Source organism: Macaca mulatta, chromosome 12 (genome assembly GCF_049350105.2).
Source record: "Macaca mulatta isolate MMU2019108-1 chromosome 12, T2T-MMU8v2.0, whole genome shotgun sequence".
Classification (NCBI taxonomy): Eukaryota; Metazoa; Chordata; class Mammalia; order Primates; family Cercopithecidae; genus Macaca; species Macaca mulatta.
The window spans coordinates 138,588,527-138,615,486 of record NC_133417.1 but is presented as its reverse complement, the minus strand read 5'-3'; the positions used below and the strand labels follow the sequence as shown (position 1 = coordinate 138,615,486).

At 50.2% G+C, this 26,960-nt stretch overlaps 2 protein-coding genes across 2 annotated transcripts in view; both read right to left on the bottom strand.

Annotated features, from left to right (window-relative positions):
• DGKD (diacylglycerol kinase delta) overlaps positions 1-26,960 on the bottom strand; it is a 207,538-nt gene that overhangs the window by 138,380 nt on the left and 42,198 nt on the right. The window lies entirely within an intron of this gene.
• SAG (S-antigen visual arrestin) overlaps positions 1-26,960 on the bottom strand; it is a 39,325-nt gene that overhangs the window by 11,020 nt on the left and 1,345 nt on the right. Inside the window, exons 2-10 of the mRNA XM_001114858.5 lie at positions 21,349-21,409; positions 18,729-18,773; positions 16,673-16,866; positions 14,471-14,530; positions 10,391-10,467; positions 8,991-9,126; positions 8,045-8,129; positions 5,902-5,974; positions 2,523-2,660 (exon numbers count right to left, since the gene is read on the bottom strand). Of these exons, the coding sequence (XP_001114858.2) occupies positions 2,523-2,660; positions 5,902-5,974; positions 8,045-8,129; positions 8,991-9,126; positions 10,391-10,467; positions 14,471-14,530; positions 16,673-16,866; positions 18,729-18,773; positions 21,349-21,409 (869 nt within the window). The remainder of the gene's footprint in view (positions 1-2,522; positions 2,661-5,901; positions 5,975-8,044; positions 8,130-8,990; positions 9,127-10,390; positions 10,468-14,470; positions 14,531-16,672; positions 16,867-18,728; positions 18,774-21,348; positions 21,410-26,960) is intronic.

The following is a 26,960-nucleotide window of genomic DNA, read 5'->3' as shown; positions in this document are numbered from 1 at the left end:
ACAGTGCTCCCCAGAGAGCTCATTGGTGTCTGGAGCTCCTTTAAAAGAGGACAGAATAGCCAGACATAGTGGCTCACACTTTTAATCCCAGCACTTTGGGAGACCGAGGCAGGCAGATCGCTTGAGTTCAGGAAGTTCAAGACTAGCCTGGACAACATGGTGAAACCCCATCTCTATTGAAAGTACAAAATTAGCCAGGTGTGGTGGTGGGAGCCTCTAATCCCAGCTACTCAGGAGGCTGAGCCAGGAGAATCTCTTGAACCCGGGAGGCGGAGGTTGCAGTGAGCCAAGATTGCGCTACTGCACTCCAACCTGGGTGACAGAGTGAGACTTTGTCCGAAAAAAAAAATAAAAATAATTTTTAAAAAGAGGGCAGAATATCTTTATGTGGACTTACGGAGTATGGCCAAGTACCTCGTGAAGAGAGGATGCCTCCAAAGGGAAAAAAAGGGGGTACAAGCTTGAGATCCTCCCCTTGCTGGGATTGACTTTTTTTTTTTTTTTGGAGACAGGGTCTCATTTTGTTACCCAGGCTGGAGTGCAATGGCATGATCATAGGTCACTGTAACCTTGACCTCCTGGGCTCAAGCAATCCTCTCATCTCAGCCTCTCAAATAGCTAGGACTACAGGCATGTGCCACCATGCCCAGCTAATGTTTTAATTTTCTGTGGATATGGGGTTTCGCCATGTTGCCCAGGCTGGTCTTAAACTCCTGGGCTCAAGCGATTCGCCCACCTTGGCCTTCTAAAGTGCTGGGATTACAGGTGTGAGCTACTGCCCCCAGCTGGGACTAACTACCTTGCACTGAATAGGGACGAGCAGCTGCTGAACAGAATGTGCTCTGCCACCTGCCTGAGAACGCCCTGCAAACTTTGTTCCCTGGCATCTTCCTGGATTGGGAGATTTGCTGTGGAGTGTACTTTGCTCTGCTATTAACTGATTTAGTGACCTTGGATAAGTCTTTCATTCTGGCTCAACCTCAATTTCTTTATCCATAAAATGCATATAAATATACCTTCCTCATGGAGGTGCGGAGAGTCATAAATGTTTTTTTGTTTTGTTTTGTTGTTTTTTTTGTTTTTTTTTCTGAGATGGAGTCTCGCTCTGTCAACAGGCTAGAATGCAATGGTGTGATCTCGGCTCACCACAACCTCCACCTGCCAGGTTCAAGCGATTCTCCTATCTCAGCCTCCCGAGTAGCTGGGATTACAGGCACCCACTACCAGGCCCAGCTAATATTTGTACTTTTAGTAGAGACGGGGTTTCACCATGTTGGCCAGGATGGTCTCCAACTCCTGACCTTAGGTGATCCGCCTGCCTCAGCTTCCCAAAGTGCTGGGATTACAGGTATGAGCCACCACGCCCTGCCGAGTCATACATGTTTAGAAACTAGTCCACACACCACGAAACATTCCCACAGTGCAGCGAGCCATCATTGTTCATCTTATTATTCCTACGCCCTTGAATGCATTGATCTAGGCTCTCAGTTTCCCTGATAGTCTCTCCTGGAGTTAACGAATGTGCTTTAGAATCTAACACAGTCACTTGGCCAATTATCCTCAGAAAATCCTTTGACTTCCACCTGCTTTCTGCCAGTTGTTCACTGCTCCCCACTCTCGGTGTCTGAGAGTGTGAGCTACTGAGCGTCAGGGTCTTGGGGTCAAACAATCCAGTCTCCCGGCCGTTGGCATCACCTTGGAGGTGGTCTACTGGGGCCACAGAGGGAACCCGCAGCACATCACATAGGGAGGTGGCAGTGAGTGGGTCCTGAGCCTGGGTTTTGGCCCCAACCCAAAACTCTGAGAGTTCACCAACAGACACGCTCCTGGGAAGGGAAGCGCAAAAGCATGGCTCAGAAGGACAGCGGATGCTATCTTGGGAACTTCACTGCACAGTCTTTGCTAGATCTGCTGCCCAAATTCAGCCAGTGGTCCTTTGAGTCAGGGTCAGCAGATCAGTACCTAATTTCATTTAAATTTAATGGACATCTAAAGTCATTAGGACCTCCTGTTCTTCACAATTCCTGACGGAAATGGATGAATGAATGAATACAGCCAAGAGTATCACTCAGTTTACATGCTTAGGGCACTACACTAGCCAGTGATGCTTCTAAAACAGTAGCTGACATTCCTGGAGCACTCACTGTATGTCAGGCCCCACACTTTACATGGACTGTCTCACTGAATCCTTATAGCCACTCTATGAGACTTGAACTATTATTGCCCCCACTTTATAGACAGGAAAACAGGTTCTCAGAGAACTCAAGGCATTTTCCCAGGATCAGCAGCAGAGCTGGGATTAGCGCACAGCTGTCTCCAGGGCCCACGGGTGTAACCCCCACATCACACCAGGGGTGAGAGTGGGATCCTTGTTTGGGCCCCTAGGTATGCAGTCCACACTACACACACCAGGCCACCATGCTGCATGTGTGCGCCTGCGAGTCCGCTGGGTGACGTGAAGGGGAGCAGACCAGCACCAGCCCGCCCTGCTGGGGCCTATTCCCTGAGCCTCAAGGACTTACATGGTGCTGGAGGCAAGGTTCGTGTCCTCATGCTTGATTTTCCCGTCCAGGGCAATGCCTCTCCTTTCTCGATTGTTAGCCAGCAAGGGCAGCAGCGTCAGCGTCTTGGTCAAAGTGCTGTTTGGCGGCACTTTTTCTCTAGAGGAAGAAGAACAGAGGAGATTTATAACCATAAAAGCTGCCATGGGCCCCATGAGCCCCTATTTGACATTAGGCATTTTCCAGGATCCATATCCCCTGATGGACCTCCTGGGAAGCTGGGTTCAGGTGCCTGGGAACTTGCCTTACGAGAAGCAGAACAGTGCTTGTGAAATCTCAGGGTGGGCTGGCAGCACAAGGAGGATATTAGCAACTCAGCCTATTCTGAATTGCTGAATTTCTAGAATATTCTATGGAGTTAATGAGACCAACTGGCTTGAGAGTCAGAGACCACAGTCTCCTCCTGAGACTATGAACCACACAGTGGCCTGCAGAACCTTCTGGTTAGCGTCAGCAACGAGCCCAGGCCAGAAAGGCTCTTGTCACCAAAAACTGTCACTATAAGGAGGTCACAGTGTGACTGTGTGGTAAGTTGTCTAGAGGGGCAACGCAGGGACCCACAGTTTGTGGATCACACAGACAGACTGGCTTGGGTCCAAACAGCACATGTTCTTTCTCTACTGGATCTTCTTCCACATCAGTCGGGGTATAGATTTCTCAACATCTGACAGATGGCGGGGACCCTGTGCCAACGGGCGGGTCTGGGATCAAGCTGGGGACACAGCAGTGTGTGTTTCTCCAGGCAGACACGTGGCAGCACGGCCAGGATCACGAAGCAGCCTCCGCGACTGGGGAGTTGGCTCCTCTGCTCACATGCGTGCTGTGTGCCGGACCTGGTGCTAAGGCCTGTCCCCAAAACCTCTCACCTTACCCTCATCAACTCCGTACCAAGCAGGTGCTCCCAAGATCCCCATTTTCCAGACGGGAAGTGTGCTCATGGTCACGTGGCTGCACACTGTCTGACGGCAGAGCCCATTCGTGCCGGCAGCACACCCTCCCTCCTGTGCCTAGCCAGAAGAAGGTGGGGTGTGGCCAGCATCAGGACCATTCTAAGGCTGTCCTGAGACAGCTGGAAGTCTGAACTGCCTCTCTGGGAAAGGACTTCCTTTCCCTAATCAAGTTTTCCTGGATAGGTAAAAGCAGCTGTTCCCTATCCTGCCTCCAATGTCTACAGGATGCTCTTTCCGGAAATCTGCCAGAGCCCAAGGTGGCCCACATCCTACCATCTGGGTCCTGGTAGAACCTCTCTTCATGAGCATAATTTGGGCATTGAAAAAAGCAGAAACAGCATTGTAAAGATGGCTGGAATAGGAAGAGGGCCCTTGGGGTTGGGCTCAGAGGATGGACTTTGTGTGTGTGTGCAGAGCTTGCCAAAGGACTATGTCTAGGCCCTGGGGCCGCTCCCCAGAGCTTCAGGATGTGGGTTTGGACGGCGGGGAGCAGCTTGGGAGTCAGGTCTGACCTGGTTCCGTGCAAGCCTGCCCACCAAAGCCCCAGAAGCCACAGGGCTCTGGGACGATGGCTCCTGTCCTGCAGCCTTCCGAGTGACCTCTAGCCTGAGACTCATCAGCACGGTCCAGTCCAGCTCCCAGGCTCCTCCAGCCTTTGGGGGACTTTGGGATGCTTTCCAGTTTCCTGGGAATCTTTGACCCAAAATGCACCCAACACTTTGAAAGAGGACCAGGCGATGGAATACATATTAGAGGAAAACTGGGCCAGGACCCTTGGCTCCCATGTTGCTGAGCACATGTGGAAAGGTGAACCAGGGCCAAGACCCCCAGGACACAGGGATGTGTGAGGATCCCCTAAAGGCAGAACAGAGCCCAGGCTTGGCAGAAAGGAGGCAATAAGTGGTGGTTCTTTCCTGTCTCCCTCCCTTCTAGACCTGAAGGTTGAATCTGTTTTGAGTAACAGTAATAGTTTCTCCTAAAGTTGCCTTTTAAATATTACCGTATAGGCTGGGTGTGGTAGCTCACACCTGTAATTCCAGCACTTTGGGAGGCTGAGGCAGGTAGATCACCTGAGGTCAGCAGTTTGAGACCAGCCTGGCCAACAGGTGAAACCCTGTCTCTACTAAAAATACAAAATCAGTCAGGCACGGTGGCTCACGCCTGCAATCTCTCAGCACTTTGGGAGGCCGAGGTGGGCAGATACCTGAGGTCAGGGGTTCGAGACCAGCCTGGCTAACATGGTGAAACTCCGTTTCTACTAAAAATACAAAAAAATTAGCCAGGGGTGGTGGTGTGACCCCGTAATCCCAGCTACTCAGGAGGTAGAGGCAGGAGAATTGCTTTAACCTGGAAGGCAGAGGTTGCAGTGAGCCGAGATCGCGCCATTGCACTCCAGCCTGAGCAACAAGAGCAAAACTCTGTCTCAAAAAAGAAAAAAAAAAATTTAGCTAGGCGTGGCGGCGGGCATCTGTAATCTCAGCTACTTGGGAGACTGAGGCAGGAGAATGGCTTGAACCTGGTAGGTGGAGGTTGCAGTGAGCCGAGATCTCACCACTGCACTCCAGCCTGGGCAACGGAGTGAGACTCCATCTCAAAAAAATATATCTATTACTTTATATTATCTTAAGGAATCAGTTTGTCTTTCATCACTCCCCTACCCTAACCTTCCTCTAACCCTGCTAATATTTTTTACATACAATGGTGCTTAGAACATGCCAGCGAGGCAAAGAGTTAAGACCTGGCCAAGCTATCCTCTTGTGGGGCTGGAGGTGGGGGATCATCGCCCTCCACTCCAAGCCATGTGTTAAATCAATCTATTGACTTTGTGGCACACCGCAAAGCTGGGCAGGTCTCTCAGGCCAGCATAAAGGAACCATGGCGGGATTCTCATTTGTTTTTGATTCTAACAAAGGGGAAAAGTCATTCACAACAACCGGCTAAGAATGGATATATTATAATCCAGCTGTCACTGGTATTACGATTTTCAGTTTGAGATCAAAAGATAGGGAATCCTAGCCTGGGCTGACAGTTCATTTGACCATCTTCTGGGAGGCGGAAATAGTATCAAATTCCTAACAATTCATTCCAAGGATCAATAGAAAAAGCCAGTTGATCCCACGGTGACATTTCTGAATTTACGTCGCTCCTCTACATCATTCTTTGGCTAGGATTAATCCTCAGAACTCCTGTAAGATGGGCACAGAGGGGTGTGGTAGATGCAGAGATAAGATGCTCACTTTCTGTGCAGCCCTCGAAGGGAGAAAGAGGAAGGAAGTGGAAGGCTGGCGAGCTAGCTGAACATTCTAGTTCCCTCTTCAGCAATAACCGGTGAGAAACTTGACACAGAAGGCTGAGACGCCCAGGAAATGGAAACCCCACCAGCTACTCACTGCGCTTCCTCCATAGCCACAGGCTTGACGTAATAATCACTCGAGTAGAGAACCACATTGGCCACCTGTTCCACTGCAAGAGGAAGACGGGAGTCAGGTGGTCAGCACTGGTCCCCCAACACATGCACATTCCCTGCGGCCTCCCAGGGTGCACGCTGGTCTCTCCTCTCTGATGATGGTTTCCCTCCACTTCCCAGGCTTGGCTTTCTCAGCCCTCAGCTTCAAGGCTGTGGTTTTGAAGTTCTGTCTCCAGGTCATTTCTGGTCACCCATAACCTGCTCTGTATCAACTCCCACCCATAGCCCAGTGCCTGCAACTCCCAGGCTGCAGCTCCTGGGAGACCCCTCCTTTCCCATGCTTAGCCCCATCTAACACCCTCCATCTTATTTCATGAACATTGTCCTTCCTGTCCTCCAAGAGACTAGTTAGAGGCAGCACAGGACCGATTGGTGGGTGGAACGCGGTGGACAGGAAGGTGGGCCTGGAGCCAGGCTGTTTGGGTGCCAGTCTTGGCTTAGCCACTAACTGTGGGGTGAATTATTTAGCTATTCTAAGCCTCAGTTTCCCCATCAGTAAAATGGGGGTAATAACTGCATCTAACTCATAGGGACGTTGTGATGATTAAAAAGATGACTTTTAATCACCTTTAAAATTAAGTTTGAGGATTAAAAAAAAAATAATAAAGGCAGGGTCTCCCTACATTGCCCAGACTGGTCTTGAACTCCTGGGCTCAAGGGATCCTCCCACCTTGGCCTCCCCAAATGCTGGGATTACAGGGGTGAGCCACCACACCCAGCCAAAGTTTGAGGATAAAGAAACAATTTGTGCAAGGTATGCAGCAGAGTGCCCAGTCTATATAAAGCAATTACTATTTTGTTTTAAAAAATTTAACAGCTCTCTGGGTGCAGTGGCTCATGCCGGTAATCCCAGCACTTTGGGAGGCCGAGGCGGGTGGATCACCTTAGGTCAGGGGTTTGAGACCAGCCTGGTCAACATGGCGAAACCCCCCTCTTTACTGAAAATACAAAACTAGCTGGGCAAAATTGGTGCATGCCTGTATTCCCAGCTACTTGGGAGGCTGAGGCAGGAGAATGGCTTGATCCAGGCGGTGGAGGTTGCAGTGAGCCGAGATCACACCACTGCACTCCAGGCTGGGCAACAGAGGGAGACTCTGTCAAAAAAAGAAGGAAGGAAGGAAGGAAGGAAGGAAGGAAGGAAGGAAGGAAGGAAGGAAGGAAGGAAGGAAGGAAAAGAAAAGTCTAGAATTCCTTAGCCTGCACGCATCAGAGTTGCTGACCCTCACCTGTGATGACTCACAGGGAAAAGTGGTATATGACACCTAGGGCCACTGCTCACCCTGGCTTGCCTGGGATAGCCCATTTTAGGACTGGAAGTTCCACATCCTCAGTCCTGGGCCACCTGGGATAGTTAGTCACCCCAAGATGTATAAGTCTCATTTTGTCTCGGTCATCAAATGTTTGAGTTAAAAACTGAACTTAGAGGTTACCCTCACAGGTGATTCCATCATGTCTTTCTCGTAAAAGAGCCACATAAGACCAACATATATGACCCCCTGTGCTTTGATGCCCTCTGAGCTTAGTTAATGTGTGGGAACAGCAGGCAAAGGCACCTCCCCTGTAGGATATGGCAGGGTCAGCCATGACATGATGGCCATTTGAGCCGAGACAGTCACACTTCAACATTTACAAAGCGCCTCCACATGGGACCTCTCCTTAGAGCCACACAAAGCCTGGGAAGGCAGACAAGGAGCCCCTGCTGCAGATGCTGGGATCACAGAGCCCACAGCAGGAGTCCACAAATTAGGCCTCACCCACGACACTGTGCTGCACCTGTCAGCAATGCCGAGCACTGTGGGCCCCTCCAGGAAGGCATGACCATGGAAAGAGATCACTTGTCAGGAATTTTGTTCCAAGACAAAAGCCAGCCGTAAGTGAGCAGGAAGTTGACTGAGATGACTTGTAAGGCCTTTCTCCCTCCACAGTCCTGCTGCCGATGACGGCAGAGACAAGTAGCCAGTTCCAAGGACCCAGAAGGGCCTTGTCAGACCAGAGAAGTGACCCCTCAGGAAACAGGATCAGAAACTCTAGAAGACTACCCTCTACTTTTGAGAAGAAGGTCCTACCGAATGCTTTAATCTTCTTCACGGTCTTCTCTGTGTTATTGGTGACAGTCACGGTCACAGGGATGGGTTCCCCATGGAAATAGATCTGGAAAAGTCAGCAGACAGGTCAGAAGAGAACAGATGTGGTGGTGTCTTTAATCTCACAGCTTTCTAGATTCATCTCATTCCCTTTCACTAGATGAAAAGCGGCAGAATGTGAGGAAGATGAAGTGATAGCAATACGTTTCTTCCAAGGAAGGGCCTGAAACACATTCCACCCACCTGTGGGAAGCTAGGGAGGGGATGGAGTTCCAGTCATCCCATGGAGGAGGCCAGGGGTCAGGAGGTAATGGGGGCAGGATGAGTGAAGTGAAAGGAAACCACTGGGAAAGCCAAGTGCTGGCATCCCGCCCAGCAGAGCCCGTGTAACCCAGCCCCTGGGCACACCCCCACACGTGTATGCACACACAGTGCACACACGGCTGACTGCTGACCAGAGGAACCAGAGGCAGCCTCGGCCAGCAGCTTTCACCTTTTCCCACCATGCCACCCCTAAGAGATGACATCACAGGTGACACCGCCATCCCATATGGTTTCTGCAAAATTTAAATTTCCCAGGAAGTGAAGAATTTGCGATATCACAGCTATTGATGCTCCATGGTGAACAAGGCCAATGGAGGTGGAGAGGGCAAGGATAGCTGGGGGGCAGGTATGTGCAAAGCAGCGCCCCTTCCTTCCCCAGTCCCTCGGGACAGCCAGTAGGTGGAAACCCTCCACTAAGGACCATGCTGACCAGCTCCAGGCTGTGAAAACAGGCCAATCACTTACGCATGTTGGTGCTTTATCCTAAAAACAAGCTTCCTTGCAAGGCACCCACGTAGACAGAGGCTGGGGCTGGTGAACAGGGGGTGTGGGGCCTGCCCCCAGGCCTGCTGCCCTTTGGGTAGTAGCGATGGTAGGTGGTTACCTCTTTGCTGAGAGAGACCGCAAGCTGCAGGGGCTTGTCAGACATGAAGAACTGCCAGGCCGCCTCAGCTCGGGGCTGGGGACCCATCTCAAGTGGGGCATGCTGTACTTTCCGGATCAGTAACCGCACGGAGCTCCTGCGGGGAACAGCCACAGACAAGCCAGGGATTGGCACCCAGGCCGCTTCAGGGAGGCCTCTGTTCTCTCCCAACCGTCACACGGGGGTTCTCCAGGAACACTCCACATGGAGACAGGGTGGACGGAAAGAGGGCAAGGACACTGGTCAGAGCCTGAGGCAGCCCTGATGGTGGGAGAGCCTGGGGGTCTGGTTTCTGGTCCCTTCCCTGGGGGGAAAGCTGTGGGGCCAGGCAACGTCCCAAGGGCCAAGCTTAGCCTCTTAGGCTCCATGGGCTCCCGGCTCTGCCTCCTCTCAGAGAGGCTGAGGTGTGAGGGCCTCAAGGACCCCATGGGATAGCTGCGATATACATACAAGCTCCATTACTGCAGCTCACTCTCCTGCGCCTCCAGAGATGTGTACATGGGGCAGGAGGAGACTGGGTGAAGGGCCAGGCGGAAACCTTGTTTAGGTAAAAAAAGAAAACAGCACACGGGTGGGAGAATGGGAGGGATGGAACGGTAGGCTTAATGGTTGTAGAGTTCCTGCTCGGGCAATGAGAAAGTTTTGAGTATAGACAGCAGTGATGGCTACACAACATTCGGAATGTCCTTAAGCCACTGAATGGTACATTTAAAAGTGGTTAAAATGGGCCGAGCACAGTGGCTCACGCCTGTAATCCCAGCACTTTGGGAGGCCAAGGCGGGCGGATCACTTGAGGTCAGGAGATCAAGACCAGCCTGGCCAACATGGTGAAACCCCGTCTCTACTAAAAATACAAAAAAAAAATTAGCCAGGTGTGGTGGCGGGCACCTTTAATCCCAGTTACTCGAGAGGCTGAGGCAGAAGAGTCGCTTGAACCTGGGAGGCGGAGGTTGCAGTGAGCCGAGGTCACATTGCACTCCAGCCTGGGCGACAGAGCGAGGCTCCACTTCCAAAAGCAAAATAAAATAAAATACAAAAGTGGTTAAAATGGCAAACTTCATGTTGTGTATATTTTACCACAAAAAAACAAACAAAGAAACCAAAAACCTAAAGAAAGGAGAAACCTGGGAGTTTCACGGGATTACGTGAGCCCTGGAGGTTGCTAACTTCCCTGTCATTTTCTTGTATTTTTTTTTTTTTCCCAAAAATGATCAACCTTTGACCTCTATCCCACATGCAGATGGTACCCCAGCTGTGCCAGCCCTGTGGGAAGAGTTCTGTCCCACAGAGACAAGGTAAGGCCATTTCTTCTCTCCACCCCCACCGCAGACCCCTCACCTATTCCACAACCAGACTCTTACTTCTTGGGGATTTTGTCCTCTTCGTCATCGGCGCTGTCTGTGGCGAATGCTTTGACCTCAAAGTCAACCCCACAGGACTGTTGGGAAGAGAGAGCAGACAGGCAGCGATCAGCGCCTCCCGCCCTGGGTGCCGGGCCAGAGGGGCACACCTCACGTAGGGCACGTGACGTGGCACTATCTCTTTTTGTCTTGGCCGTGTCCTATTTGGGGTTGCACCATTTAGGGATTTGGAAGCATACTAACAGTGAAACAATGACAGTAGCACAAGGAGTGTGCCATGGGCCCAAAGCCCTTAGAGGGAGGGGATCCGCCTGCCCCATGAGCCCTCCTGCTGCCGTGGACAGTCATTTGCATCCTCGCTGTCCTTGCCTCCCGCCACCTTGCACACTTAGGTGTCCCCAACTGTGACCCCGCACATGTTATTGACTTTCACTGCCTACAGCAGGGGCCAGAGGTACAGGCACTCACAGGGCCAGCGCTGGGGTCCAGGAATCCCCTGATATAGTGTGAAACCCTGACCCCATGGTCACCTGCTGTTCAGCGGCAGCCTCATGTGGCCAGGCAGCAAGGCACCCAGTGCTGGCAGCTCGATTTTTTATTTTTTATTTTTTATTTTTTTGGAGACAGAGTCTCACTCTGTTGCCCCCAGGCTGGAGTGCAGTGGTGTGATCTCGGCTCACCGCAACCTCTGCCTCCCGGGTTCAAACGATTCTCTTGCCTCAGCCTCCAGAGTAGCTGGGATTACAGGCATGCGCCAGCATGCGCGGCTGATGTTTGTATTTTTAGTAGAGTTGGGGTTTCACTATGTTGGCCAGGCTGGTCTCAAATTCCTGACCTCGTGATCTGCCTGCCTTGGCCTCCCAAAGTGCTGGGATTATAGGCGTGAGCCATCGCGCCCAGCCAGCTCGATTTTTTAAAAAGAAACTCCATGTGGAATTTGGAGTGAAATCTCCTAGTTTTTAAATTAAATAAAAAGACTTTTAAGCATTGTGTGGGTTGAATGAACACATCTGCCAGTGACCTTCCCCCGATTCCCAGTGTGTGAAGCCCCTGGCCCCCAGTGCAAGCCCTCGGTAACCTCCCTCATCTCTGCACGTTCACAGGTGTTGGGGAGCCAGAGGAGGGCACCAGCCTGCCCTCCACCACTGCCTGGAGGGGAAAGGAGAGCTGACAAAAATTACAGGAAGCCAGTTCTGTCCATGGTGACATATGAAGCACGGATTTATCGGTTCTGCAACCAGGGAACCATAGCAGTTCTAAACTCTAGGTGGAAAATAAATACGCATCCTTCCCTGCCATCAGCCAGCCATTGTTCAGCCACACCAGCGCCTGCTCTGCTTGCCCACCTGAGTTCCTCAGCTGTCGAGCCCCCAGGCCCCCAGGCATTCAGGCACTTCTCTCAAACTCCCTGGGCTCAGGGCTCGCCCCCTTTCCTGAAGCCCTGCAGCTGTGCTAAGACCTTCTCCTCTCCTAGAACAGGAAACAGGTGGTGCTTTGTTGGGCCTGTACGGTGTTGTAAAAATCAAGAAAGGTCACCTAAAAATCTGAATTTGGGGTCTCTCTTACAGAAAACTATAAGATCTAACACAACCAATTTCATTTCCCATTGTTCTGTGCCCCCTTCTTCTGTAATCACCTCGTCTTCCCCCATCTCGACTGCGCACACCCCACCCCATTTTCCTGGACCAGTAGCTTCGAGATGTTCTGAAAGTTGGATTTGTAACATAGCCCAGTAAACAGACACAAACATCTGAAACAACTCTCCTGATACCATATTCAGCTTCACCATGTGTGACCCACTCTGAGATTTTCCAATCCATTCCGTTTTGTTCTATTCTATTCTATTGTATTCTTTTTTTTTTTTTTTTTTTCCAATGGAGTCTTGCTCTGTCGCTCAGGCTGGAGTGTAGTGGCGCAATCTCAGCTCTCTGCAATCTCTACCTCCCAAGTTTGAGTGATTTTCCCACCTCAGCCTCCCGAGTAGCGCACCACCATGCCCAGCTAATTTTTGTGGGTTTTTTGTTTGTTTGAGATGGAGCCTTGCTCTGATGCCCAGGCTGGAGTGCAGTGGCACAATCTCGGCTCACTGCAACCTCCGCCTCCCAGGTTCAAGCAATTCTCCTACCTCAGCCTCCTGAGTAGCTGGGATTACAGGCACCCACCAACATGCCTGGCTAATTTTTGTATTTTTAGTAGAGACGCGATTTCACCATGTTGGCCAGGCTGGTCTCAAACTCCTGACCACAGGTGATCTGCCCACCTCAGCCTCCCAAAGTGCTGGGATTACAGGCGTGAGCCACCGCACCCAGCCTGTTCCATTCCATTCCATTCCATTCTGTTTTTTAAAAATGCCATTTTGGATCCACAACATTGATTTCACAAACCGCTATCAGGTCAGATGCCCCAGGACAAAAACACTGCCCTTGTCATCACCTATCACTGCCCAGCCCATAATCCAGCTACAGAACCTGCCACTCTGCCCTCAGTTGTATCTGTGTAGCTCCCTTCCTCATGAATCCCAGATCCAGTGGCTTACGGGGCCTGAACCCACAGGTCCTGGCACCTCCCTCTTCTCCTGTCCCTACTGCCTCCTTCGATGCTGGAGCCCCATCCACCTGCCTCACTCCTCTCTCACACACCCTCAGCCCCCAAATCACATGCTTAGCCAACTCAACTCCATTCTCAACTCTGTGGCCATAGTGACCGTTTGGAAAGTCAGCGCCTGTCATTCATAGCCTGCCAATGGCTCCCATCTCATTCAGGCAAAGACCCAAGTCTCTACAACATTGACAAGGCCCTTCGTGATCTGGCCACACCTTCCCTTCCACTCTAACCTCAGCTTCCCACTTTCTTTTTTTTGTTTGTTTTTGAGACAGGGTCTCACTCTGTCGCCCAGGCTAGAGCACAGTGCAATGGCATGATCACAGTTCACTGCAGCCTCTGCTTCCTGGGCTTAAGTGATCCTCCTACCTCAGCCTCCCAAGTAGCTGGGGCTGCAGGCATGTGCCACCAATCATGGCTATTTTTTGTATTTTTTTGTAGAGATGGGGTCTTGCCACATTGCCCGAGCTAGTCTTGACTCCTGGGTTGATCCACCCGCCTCAGCCTCCCAAAGTGCTGGGATGACAGGCCTGAGTCACTGCACTTGGCCTCCTCTTCCATTCCTTGCTCCTCTCACTCAGGAGGCAGCCTCCTCACTGCCCCCGGAACACAGCAGGCGAGGTGTGCCCTCCACCTGGAAGGCTCTCCCCTGGGAGAGTGTGGCTTCTCCTTGGCCTCATTAGAGGCTGGCTTTAAACACCCTCAACACACATCCCACCAGATACTCCCGTAGCCTCTCACAAGCCTCTTGTTCTCCACAGCATCCGTGGCCACCTGATACTCCCGTTGCCTCTCACAAGCCTCTTGTTCTCCACAGCATCCGTGGCCACCAGATACTCCAGTTGCCTCTCACAAGCCTCTTGTTCTCCACAGCATCTGTGGCCACCTGACATGCCGTGTAGTTCCTTGTTATTTGGGTTTACCTGGTGCTCTCGGTTAATGTGCGAGACTCACGGGGGTCGGGACTCTGTGATTTTGTTCACAAGGATGTTCATGGTTAATAATCGCTGAAGATGAGTGATGGGTTCATAGAAGATCTTTATACTGGTCACTCTACTTTTGGGTATGTTTGAAATTTTCCGTGATGAAAAGCTATCTTTAAAAGACTAATGGGCCGGGCGCGGTGGCTCACACCTGTAATCCCAGCACTTTGGGAGGCCAAGGCAGGCAGATCACTTGAGCTCAGGAGTTTGAGACCAGCCTAGTCAATGTGGTGAAACCCTGTCTCCACACAAAACACAAAAATTAGCTGGGCGTGGTGGCACACACCTGTAGCCCCAGCTACTCAGGATGCTGACGCTGGAGAATCCCTTGAGCCCAGAAAGCAGAGGTTGAAGTGAACCAAGATTGTGCCACTGAGCCCCAGCATAGGCAACCGAGTAAAATCCTGTTTCGGAAAAAAATAAAAATAAAAAAATTAAAAGTCTATTGAAGGAATGAACAAATCCATGAAACCATGGCATTTCTTCTTGAACTAACCTTTCCTGTATCTTGCGGAGCTGGCTGCAACATCACTGAACAGGGCAAGTAGTCAGGAAACTGTGGAAAGAAACAAATGAAAAATCATTTTTTTCAGAAGGGGCTGTTCCATAGGTAACATATAATCATGTAAAAATTAGAAAATAAAGATGATAAGCAAGAAAAAAACATTCAGCTATACTCCTGACACCCAAATACATGTTGCTAACATAACCTTCCCAAAATTTCCTGCCTGTACACATAAATATGTATGTTTTGTCTTGAGATGGAGTCTTTCTCTGTCACCCAGGCTGGAGCGCAGTGGCATGATCTTGGCTCACTGCAACCTCTGTCTCTTGGGTTCAAGCAATTCTCAGGCCTCAGCCTCCTGAGTAACTAGGATTACAGGCACACACCACCATGCCTGGCTAATTTTTGTATTTTTGCTACAGATGGGGTTTCACCATGTTGCCCAGGCTGGTCTCAAACTCCTGATCTTAAGTAATTCACCCACCTTGGCCTCCCAAAGTCCTGGGATTATAGGCGTGAGTCACCGCACCTGGCCACGCCTAAATATGTGTATGTGAGAAGACATTTTACAGAAATGGGACAAAGTACTGATCATGTTCTGTAGTCTGTTTACTCACGTCATTAATTCTAGTCCTTTTCAGAAAGGATTGTGACCATTTTCCCACATCATAAAATATAGTTCTGAATCATCTGCTTTAGGGCTCTAGAATATACATTTAACGTAGCCAGTCCCCTTTATTGGCTACTGAAGTGGTCATTACTTTTTTTGCCATTATAAACAATGCTGTAATAAATCAGTGTTAGCCAATTAATTATATAAGCTGCACTGCTAGAAAGAGAACCACATTTTTTTTTTTTTTTGAGATGGAGTCTCGCTCTGTCACCCAGGCTAGAGTGCAGTGGCACAATCTCGGCTCACTGCAAGCTCTGCCTCTCGGGTTCACACCATTCTCCTGCCTCAGCCTCCGGAGTAGCTGGGACTACAGGCGCCTGCCACCACACCTGGCTTTTTTTTTTTTTTTTTTTTTTTTTTTGTATTTTTAGTAGAGATGGAGTTTCACCATGTTAGCCAAGATGGTCTCAATCTCCTGATCTCGGAGAAGCACATTTTTAAAGGCTTTCAATACATGTTGACATATTGGCTCTAAAAGGTTATGTCACTTCAAACTCCCAGCACAGGTATATGGGAGCACCCAGGACCATATAACTTTTTCATAAATGTGATTTTGTAAAACAATTGTGATAAACATAGAATGACATCAAATTTACCATTTAAGCTATTTTTATGGTTCATTGGCATGAAGTATATTCACAGTATTCTGCAGTAATCACCACTATCTATCACCAGAACGTTTTTCATCATGCCAATCTGAAGCTCTGTTCCCATTAAACCCCAACTCCCCATCCTCCAACCCCCCAGCCCGTGGGAAGCACTATTCTGTCTCTGTCGGTATGAATCTGATTACTCCACGTATCTCCTGTAAGCGAAACCATAGAGTATTTGTCTTTTTGTGTCTGGCTCCTTTCATTTAGTATAACGTATTCAAGATTCATCCATGGTGTAGCACAGAACAGAATTTCATTCCTTTTTAAGGCTGAACCGTGTTACTTTGGAAGTGTATATACTCTTAAGACAAATAAACATGCTAATAAAGGGAATGGTAGCTTCCCCAACTGAGCTCACGCCCAAGACTTCAGAGAGTTTGCACCCTGGCACCGTAGGTAGCCAGGTCTCAATGGATGAGAGACGGGCCCCCAGAAAGATGAAGATATCTCCTGTGATCCCCCAATCTGCAGGCAAGGGAAAAGATGACGTCTTACTTCCCTAAGCTCTCCCGTCCTGTAGGGAACCCTTTCCTGCTCAGAACTCCCCAGGGCCGAGAGGCACTTCTGTGAGCTTGCTTTTTCCAGCTTAGCAAGCAAAGGAATAACACGTGCTCATGTAATTAGGGGGTCGGGTGAAGGGAAATATGTAAACGGTAGGTTGAAAGGGTGTCTTCAAAGGCTGAGAGGCTATTTTCAAAGACTTAAAAAAAGACAATCACAGACCATGCAATCTAGAATTTCTTTCAAGGGTGCAATTTCCAGGCCCGCGGATGTGAAGTTCTTCCTCTGTCCCCTTCCCTTTGCCCCCACCCACATGATAAGGTGCTGCGGGTGAAGGAAGCAGGGCCGGCTGGAGGAGTCACCCACCGTCAGCAGAAAGGGGTACGTGTTGCTCCCCAGCTTTTTGAGCAGGCTCTCTTGCAGCTTTGTGGGGGTGCTCGCAGCCCCCACAGGAGGGTACACCTGGACCCGGGAGAAGTACAGGTCCCTGCGGAAGGCCAGGCCGATCACATCAATGTCCTCTTGGCCATAGCGGAAGGCGCAGGTCAGAGTGACATACACTGCAAAGGAGATGAAGGCAGGGTTGGACTTGGCACTCGGCCTGGCACCCACCACCACTGATGGCGTGGGTAGCGGGCCCGGGTTTTCAACTTTTAGCATCTGGAAAGGATGCGGGTTGGGACTGGAGAGAACCCTGCCACCCAGCTACTCCACACCGCTCTGGAGAATCAGCCCCTTCGTGAGGGTTCACCACTCTAACCGGAGATCCTGGCATCTCCCTCCCAATTGTGTCATGTTGTCAGAATGGTAGGAATCTGCAGACAGAGGACCCAGTCCCCTCCATCCTGCCTGCCCCCTTCATTCCCTAGCTCCGTGGCCTCAGAGGCTTTGAGACAGTGCTGGCTGCTCACGTTCTGGTGGGCAGGATGTCTGGACGAATGAAGGAAGAAGGTAAGATGCAGAGGGAAACAGTGCTGGGCAGCCAAGCAGATGTGGGCCAGAGTTAATCGTGGGCTAAGCGAGGAGCCAGAAGGCTCACAGGCCACATGGGGAGGCGAAGTCCAACTTGAGAAGGCTCGAGTTCCAGCCTCCTTTTCACAGTGCTCTGAAACATACTGAGCGTGCTCCAAACCCCCACTTCTGAAAATTCCACTTGTTGAACAGACTTAAAGTGCGCGCCCAGTGGACTAAAAGAATTGTATGGAAGTTCACTACGCCTTCTAAAAAAGACACAAAGCATGTATCTCTCAAATATAAAGCGCGTCAGAGGTGGCCCCTCCAAGTGCGTGGCGGCTGTTGGTTGAGAATTTTGCCTGTCAGCCTCAAAGGTAACTGCCCCTCGCTGCTGACTCAGAAGAAATGGTGGCCACTCACTCGCCCCTCATTCAAAGTCAGGACTAAGAAGGTGCCCAGAGACCACCCAGTTTGACAGCTGTCCTGTGCTGTGGCTTTCCCTGAGAACAGGCGCCCTTCTCTGGTCAAGGACATGGGCTTTCAGATGTCTCCTGGTCCAGAGAGGAGCAGGGCACCCAGATGTCTCCTGGTCCAGAGAGGAGCAGGGCATCCAGGAGGAAGGTGGAGAGGACAGAGGGGGCCGTTTGGGGCCCCATTTCAGCCATGCCCCTCTTGATGCTGATGGCCCCACAGCTGACATATTCCAGTGGCACATCCAGGGTTCTCAACAATTCCTTGATGTTGCCAGTAGCAACACTCAAAAAGGCATATTTAGAATGGAACTGAGTCAGTGACATTATCACAAGGATAGCTGGAATCTGTTCTAATTTGGTTTACGCAACTGTTATTAGTAACAAATTACTTACCACACACATCAAAACTGCCAGAAATCTTCAAGGGCACCGTGACACTGGTTCAGAACCATCAAAGTAAGCGCCATCATAAATTCCGGGTCTCACTCCCCCTGTGTCCCGGCAGGCATCATTTGCCCCTTTTTAGTGTTGGTTGAGAATTTTGCCCGTCAGCCCCAACAGTAACTGCCCCTCGCCACTGACTCGGAAGAAACACTGTCCACTCACTCTGCCCTCATTCATTCAAGGTCTGGTGTCCTCCTGAGTCCGAGGCAGCCCAGGCGCCCTCCTGAGTTTGCCCCTAGCACAGAAGTACACGATACAGGGGTTAGCACACACCGATGGGGGCCACAGACCTGGGCTCCATCTACCATCTACTTATCTGCCACCCTGGACAATGACTTTGCTGAGCGAGTGAGCTCTGGTGTCAACGGGACCTATGTCACGTGAATTAAGTACGGGAGTGTGGGTCAACGGGCCTGGCACTGGTTCCATGTGCAAGAGCACTGCCTCTGCCTTCCTGTCTCTCCTTCCACGTAAATGCCCCTTCCCAGAGCCGCCCAGAGAGCAGCCCACTCCACCCAGAAACCAGCCTGAGACAAGGGGCTTCATCTCACCTTTCTTTCCCTTCACGAGGTCAGGATCAACCAACACGACACCATCTAAGGCAAAAGAGGGAGAGAGCAGTGAGGGTGAAGAAGATCAAAGAAACCAGACACCTACTTTAAAAACTATGTATGTTTTTAATTGCACATGTAATCCATGTTCATTATAAGAAAGAAAGAAAAGTTAAGGGCAAAAAGTCATCCAAATTCCTACTACCTAAAAATACCTATTGTGAAGCTCTCGGTGCAGACTTTTATTTTATTTTTCCAGGCCAGGTGTGGTGGCTCATGCCTGTAATCCCAGCACTTTGGGAGGCCGAGGCAGGGGGACTGCTCGAGCCTAGGAGTTTGAGGGCAGCCTGAGCAACACAGTGAGATCGTTGTCTCTACAAAAAGCTTTTTAAAAAATTAGCAGCAGCCTGGGTAACAAAATGAGAGCCTGTCTTTACATAAAATTTAAAAAGTTAGCTGGGTGTGGTGGTGCATGCCTGTAGTCCCAACTACTCAGGAGGCTGAGGCAGGAGGATCCCTCGAGTCTGGGATGTCAAGTCTGCAGTGAGCCATGATCATGCCACTGGACTCCAGCCTGGGTAATAGAACCAGATCTTTTCTCAAAACATATAAAAAAGAAAAAAGAAAAAAAGTTAGCAGGGCATGGGCCAGGCATGGTGGTGCCTGCTTGTGGTCCCAGCTACGTGAGAGGCGGAGGTAGGGGGATTTCTTGAACCTGGGAGGTTGAGGCTGCAGTGAGCTGTGACCATGCTACTGCACTCCAGCCTGGGTGACAGTGAGACACTGCCCCGCACCCCCGCCCAAAAAAATTTTTCCAGACATATATAACTTAATTATATGAATGCTTTTACTAAGAAAAAAAAGATCCTATTGTACTTACTGTTCAGCTAACTGTTTTCCTCACTCAATTATACATTGAAAACATCTATTCAAACATACATACATCTATACACACACGTATATATATACACACACATATAGACAAAACGTGTGCTAAGCATTTTAATAGCTACATATTACTCCATTGAATGGATGTACCATAATTATTTAATCACTTTCTATTGTTAGGGCATCTAGGTTTTTTCCAGTTTTTCCCATTGTGATTAATATTGTGATGAACATCCTTATACATACATCTTTATATCTCTCCATGACTTTTTAAAAATAAATTATAGAATTGGATTTGGCTTTTGATAACATGCTGTCAAATAACCTTCCAGAAAGTGTTTTGCCAAGGCACATTTTCATATCCAGTGTCTGAAACTGCCAGTTTTTCTACACTCTTTAAAAAACGTTTTGTGTTGAAATGATTATAGATTCACAGGAAGTTGCAAAGATAGTACAGAGACGTCCCTCGTATCCTTCATCCAGTTTCTCCCAATGGTTCCATCTGCCATAATTACAGTACAATATCAAAACTAGGAAGCTGACGTGGGACGTTCTGAGAAACATTTTGGTTCTTTCCGGTTTGGAGTTACCACAAATAAAACTGCTGCGAACAATCATGTATAGGTTTTTGTGAGGACACAGGTTTTCATTTCTCTGAGATAAGTGCCCGGGATGCAACTGTTGGATCATATGGTAAGTACATGTTTCGTGTTTTAAGAAACTGCTGCTGGGCGCAGTGGCTCGCACCTGTAATCTCAGCACTTTGGGAGGCTGAGGCAGGCAGATCACTTGAGCTCAGGAGTTTGAGACCAGCCTGGGTAACATGGCAAAACCCTATCTCGACAAAAAATTAGCGGGGCATGGTGGCACATGCCTGTAGTCTCAGCTACTTGGGAGGCTGAGGACAGAGGATCGCTTGAGCCCGGGAGGTGGAGGTTGCAGTGAGCCAAGATCTCGCCACTACATTGAAAGTAATGGCAAAAAACTGCAATTACTTTTGCAGTAACCTAAAATATTTTAGCCATTTTGGGAGGCATATAATACACTCTCACTGTAGCTTTAATCTGTATTTCCCCGATGGCTAATGATACCAAAGATGTTTTCACGTGCTTGCTTGTCTTCGTGTATCTTCTTTGATGAAATGTCTCTTACTGTCTTTCCCCCGTTTTCTCATAGGATCTTGCTTTTTGTACTGCTGAGTTCTGAGCGTTCTTCATACATTCCAGACATGAGTCCTTTGTCTCTTCACACTCTTTAAAATTCTTTCCAGCCGGACACAGGTGGTTCAAGCCTGTAATCCCAGCACTTTGGGAGGCCGAGGCGGGTGGATTAACTGAGGTCAGGAGTTTGAGACCAGCCTGACCAACATGGTGAAACCCCATCTCTATTAAAAATACAAAATTAGCTGGGCGTGGTGATGCATGCCTGTAATCCCAGCTACTTGGGAGGCTGAGGCAGGCGAATCACTTGAACCTGGGAGGCAGAGGTTGCAGTGAGCTGAGATCGTGCCACTGCACTCCAGCCTGGCCAACAAGAACGAAACTCCATCTCAAAAAAATAAAAATAAATGTAAATAAAATTGTTCCCACTCAGCCAGTGGAAACTCACTGATGTTTTAATTTGCATTTCTTTAATTAGATTATTAGCAAGGCTGATTTTTGAAAGTACAAAGTGAGCAGTTATCTGTGACTTAAAGGAAAACCAGCATTACAATTTTCTCCAAGCAACTTACCCACAGGCTGGACTTGGCTGACATGGTCTATGTAGTCTCTCTTCCCCAGGTAGATGGTCACCTGCAAGACAAGTGGGTGTGGGTCTAATGGCCAAAGAATGCTAAGCTAAGGCATCCATGATAAAAACCAGCTGCAGCCCGGGTGCGGTGGCTCACGCCTGTAATCTCAGCACTTTGGGAGGCCAAGGCGGGCGGATCACGAGGTCAGGAGTTTGAACCTGGCCAATACGGTGAAACCCTGTCTCTACTAAAAAAAAAAAAAAAATACAAAAATTAGCTGGGCATGGTGGCATGCGCCTGTAGTCCCAGCTACTCAGGAGGCTGAGGCAGGAGAATCGCTTGAACTCGGGAGGCAGAGGTTGCAGTGAGCCAACAGCATGTCACTGCACTCCAGCCTGGGCAACAGAGTGAGACTCAGTCTCAAAAAAGAAAAAAAAAAAAGAAAAATATGCAAATGAGATGTTTGCCATTCATTTGCATATTACATCTTTTATTTCCTGTTGTGGAATGAAAGGTATCCCCTCTTTGTTACAAGAACTTCTGGACAGGCTGGGTGTGGTGGCTTAACCCTGTAATCCCAGCACTTTGGGAGGCTGAGGCGGGTGGATCACCTGAGGTCAGGAGTTTGAGACCAGCCTGGCCAACATGACGAAACCCCATCTCTACTAAAAACACAAAAATTAGCCGGGCATGATGGTGTGTGCCTGTCATCCCAGCTACCTGAGAGACTGAGGCAGGAGAATTTCTTGAGCCTGGGAAGCGGAAGTTGCAGTGAGCAGAGATAGTGCCACTGCACTCCAGCCTGGGTGACAGAGCGAGACTCTGTCTCAAAAAAAAAAAAAAAAAGAACTTCTGGACAGAGCAAAGAGGTGGGAGTTCTGGAGAAGCCCCTGAAATCCCACCAGGTGAACTTCTGCACAGGTAGACCTGAAGCCGTAGCCCGAGGGAACTGGGTGGAGAGGGGATGGCCATTATCTGGGCCCACAGTCCCTGCCCCTGTCCTGCCCCTGGCAGCAAAGGTCTCCACCCACTCATGGGAGAGCAGGGTTGGGTTCCCCAGCCCTCAGCACTTTAACCCATAGGACTGTGCCTTGGTGGTGGTAACCCAGAGTCTCTGCACGTCTTTCAGCATCTACTGCACAGTCCCGGGCACACAGGGATTCAGTGTTCGCCAAGTGCAGCCATGAATGAGAGCACACTCTTTCACCGAGTGGCCCCCTGGCTGGCCCCCTTCTTCAAATGAATATTTTGTATTCCAGGAACGGCCTGAATCATTTTTGTTGGCATTAAGTCCTCTCCTATACACTCCCCTTCCACCCATATCAGATGTCCCGAAGTGTGGCCCTGTGTCCTCTAAGTTACTCGCATGATTGATGCTGAAGCGACTTCAAGCAAATACCGCTAGAACCCTGGTTTACAGAGAAGATTCCGCAGGAAACCTTATACTCCCAGCGCTAAGCATATTTGGGAGGCCTCACTAGCCTGGGTGGTGTGGAAGCCTGGCATCTGAGAGGAGCGGGCTGACCAGGACACACACTGCTACCTGCTGGTTCCTGCAGTGAGTCCCAGCTTCCTAAACACTGTGGGTGTATTGGCCTTGCCCTCAAGATCCCCCTGGGGGCCTGACCAGGGTGTGTTACCCTAGTAGATTCCCTGGTCTTCCGGCTTCTGGGCAAGGTGGGCCAGATGTTTGTCCCCACCTTGCTTGCATGGTGGCCGGGTCTGGGGCTGGCACAGCCCCCTAGTGGGGATCACAGTTCCTGGCAGGTAGCCCTGAGGGCCTCGGGGTTCTGAGACTTGTGTGATCCCTTAGCCCCAGGGAGGTGCCAGTGCCCAGCTGCTCGTCACTGCCATGTGGCGCACTGAGCTCTTTCTTGTAATTTTTTTTTTTGAGACGAGGTCTCATTCTGTCGCCCAGGCTGGAGTGCAGTGGTACTATCTCACCTCACTGTAACCTCTGCTTCCCGGGATCAAGTGATCCTCTGACTCCCAGCCTCCCTGACTTCAGCTGGGACTGCAGTTGCACGCCACCATGCCCAGCTAATTTTTTATATTTTTTTTTTGTCGAGACGGGGTCTCGCCATGTTGCCCAGGCTGATCTCAAACTCCTGGGCTCAAGCAATCCACCCACCTCGGCCTTCCAAAGTGCTGGGATTACAGGCATGAGCCACCACTGTACCTGGCTATTTCTTGTGATTTCTTTCACACCTGCCTACACCTTAGCAAACAGCCCCTTTTAAAAACTCTCCTCTGGCCAGGTACAGTGAGTGGCTCATGCCTGTAATCACAGCACTGAGAGACCGAGGTGGGAAGGATCGCCTGAAGTCAGGAGTTCAAGCCTGGGTCACAAAGTGATACCCCCTCCTCTGCCCCCTGCCATCTCTCCAAAAAAAAAAAAAAAAAAAAGATTAGCCTGGCAACGTGATGCCTGCTTGTAGTCTCAACTACTTGGGAGGCTGAGGAAGGAGGATCACTTTAGCCTAGGAGGTTGAGGCTGCAGTGAGCTATGATCATACCATTGTACTCCAACCCTGCTCTCCCACAAAGGGGGTAAAGAGATCTTCACTGGTCCCCAGAGTGAGACCCTGTCTCTAAAAAAAAAAAAATTCTCCTCAAATCAACCTATTTGGAGGCTGCCTTGCAGGAATGGTAACTATTACATCGCTATTCAGCTGCTCAGTGTCTAGTGGCTGCTCACTCCTTCTCTGTGGCATAAACTCCAGGGCCTTGTGCGTGGCCACCCTGAGAGTGTCCCCTCTAACAGCTCCGCTCTTCCCTGGGCTCTGGCCACAGCGGCTCTGCCACAGCTCCCCCAAACACCACAGATTTGTGCCTCTGTTCCTATTGTTTCCACTCTAAGGAAGGCCCTTCTGCTGCCCTTTCACCTGGGGGCAATCCTATCCACGCTTCAGGGGACACCTCAGGGTCCCCAGCTCTCCCTTTGCCCAGCACCCCCTGGCCTTTGGTGCCCCGGGAGCACGTGGCCTGTGATTCCACCTCAGCGGCAGCACACTGCGTTCTGGATGTTCTTGCAGGAGCCTGTCTCCTCTGCTAGACTTCGCCTGTCAATTAGGCAAGTGCTGCTTTCATTCATCCCATACACGGCTATGGAGGCCCCAGCAGCTGCTGGCTACTGAAAATAAAAACTGAAGAAGACATCCCCTTGGTCCCCAAGGTCCCTGCTTTTTGGTTGGGAGCCCAACAAGTGAACTGACAATCGTGCCCCTGGAATAAATGCCAGGGCGAAGGCTGGTGGGGAGGAAGCCTGAGGGGAGGGCAGGGAGGAGGGAAGGAGAGACGGAAGGCTGTTGCTTTCAGAGGAGGCTCTATCCAGTGGACAGATAGCATAGCCAGGGGACAGGGGACGGCGAGGGCATGCTGTCTGAGCAAAATGTATACAAAGCCCGGGGCCCTGAGATTGCTTCTGGAACTGCCAATGGCTTCACCTGCAGGTGAATGGCCACCGAATGGGGATGCAGGCTGCTGCTGAAATGGTCTCATAGGACGTGGCCCTAAAGAACCTCAGAAGACGTTGAAGCGTTTTAAGCAGGATGAAAGACTTGAATTAAACAGTATTTAGAGAAGCTAAATAGAGAAATAGCTTTTGGAAGAATTAAATAGCATTTAGAGTGCTTATCATGTATCAAGGGCCAAGCTAAGCACTTTGACCACATGGTTTCACTTAATCCTCAAAGCAACTCAATGAGATAGGAATGGAGCCCATTTTATAGAAGGGAGCACTGAGATTTAGCTCATATCAGCAGTAAAGTGGAGAATGGATCGGCAAGGGAAGGGCCGGTTAGGCAGCCTGACTGTGGTGCAGATGAGGGGCACTGGAGAGTGGCTGGGAGAGAAGAGGGTAGGTGAAGAGAGGACGTGTTTCTTCTCTTTCAAAAGGTTCGGTTGCAAGGGAAGAAGAACTAGAAAGGATATAGGGTCGAGGGTAGTTGGTGGTTGTTTTGAGGTGCATAAGATCAGTACTTACTTATTTATTTGTTTTGTTTTGTTTTTTGAGACAGAGTTTCACTCTTGTTGCCCAGGCTGAAGTGCAATGGCGCGATCTCAGCTCATTGCAACCTCTGCCTCCCAGGTTCAAGCAATTCTCCTGCCTCAGCCTCCCGAGTAGCTGGGATTACAGGCGCCCACCACCACGCCCAGCTAATTTTTGTACTTTTAGTAGAGACGGGGTTTCTCCATGTTGGCCAGGCTGGTCTCGAACTCTTGATCTCAGGCCATCCACCCGCCTCAGCCTCCCAAAATGCTGGGATTACAGGTGTCAACCACCGCGCCTGGCTGGTACTTCTTTTCATGCCCAGACGAAGTACTAGCAGAGAGGAGAGGCTGCAGACACAAGCAGACCAATGGCTGAGGCCCCTGAGGAGGTGGCCAACCATGAAACCCAGGGTGTAAGAGGTGGTGAACTTCAGATGGGAGCAAAGCACCCCTTCCACTGCAACAGGAAGGGCAGGGGCAGGATGGGGGCAGGTAGAGAAGTGGGTGATGGAGACTGTAGCCAACCTTCAGGGGGCCATCCAACAGCCACACACCCCTTCTTCTGGATAAAAGCTGCAAACTGTGTTCAGGGACCACCATCTTCCACCAGGCGGTGTGCTCAGAGGAGGCCAGCTCCAGGGAACGATTCTTGATTGGCCTGATTCACTGTGATCATCTAATTCTTCTGCCTTGGGATTGGCTTACGGTGGGCATGTGACCCAGTTTTGGCCAATGAGATATGGGAGAAGAGGCTTGGGAAAGATTTCCTGACCTTTACAAGAGACCCCAGGAAACCACAGCCTCTTCCTTCTGGATGTTGTCAAGTGTGGGTGAGACGCCGGGAGCGGGGGCATTTAGCCACCTGCTGGAGGATGAAGGTCAAAGAAGAGGGCAACGTCCGGAGAATCACAGAGAAATGGGCTCAAAGCCCTGGCACCTCATGCCTGGGGCCACACAGACGTCGCTGGCAAAATGATCTGAATACATGAGACAGGAATTGAATTCTCTTTTCCCCACTGTGATGACTTATCTACAAAAACCCTCTACATTTCTGGGTGGAAAGGACGTCTATCTAGGAGCGAGGGGAAAACAATGTGGGACACCAACACGAGTAGTTTCCTCTTCAGCCAAAAGTTGAGATAAAATGGACTGGAAAGATGCAACTTGGGAAAGAGCTTGGAGAAAGAAAGAATCAGAGTACTTGATTAAAATGACCGAGTTCCTTAGCTAGGAAAGGAGAAGGCGGAAAGCACACAGGCAAAGCCGGATCTCCTGGGTGGCACAGTAAGGATGGGGAGGTTCTTTGGCCCCCATATGGGTTTCAGAAGTCAGCCACAATGGGCCAGGTGCGGTGGCTCACACCTGTGGTCTCAGCACTTTGGGAGGCCAAGATCGGGGGATCGCCTGAGGTCAGGAGTTCGAGACCAGCCTGGCCAACATGGTGAAACCCCATCTCTACTAAAAATACAAGAATTAGCCAGGCGTGGTGGCGGGTGCCTGTAGTCCCAGTTACTAGGGAGGCTGAGGCAAAAGAATTGCTTGAACCCAGGAGGCGGAGGTTGCAGTGAGCCGAGATCACACCACTGCACTCCAGCCTGGTTGACAGAATGAGACTCCGT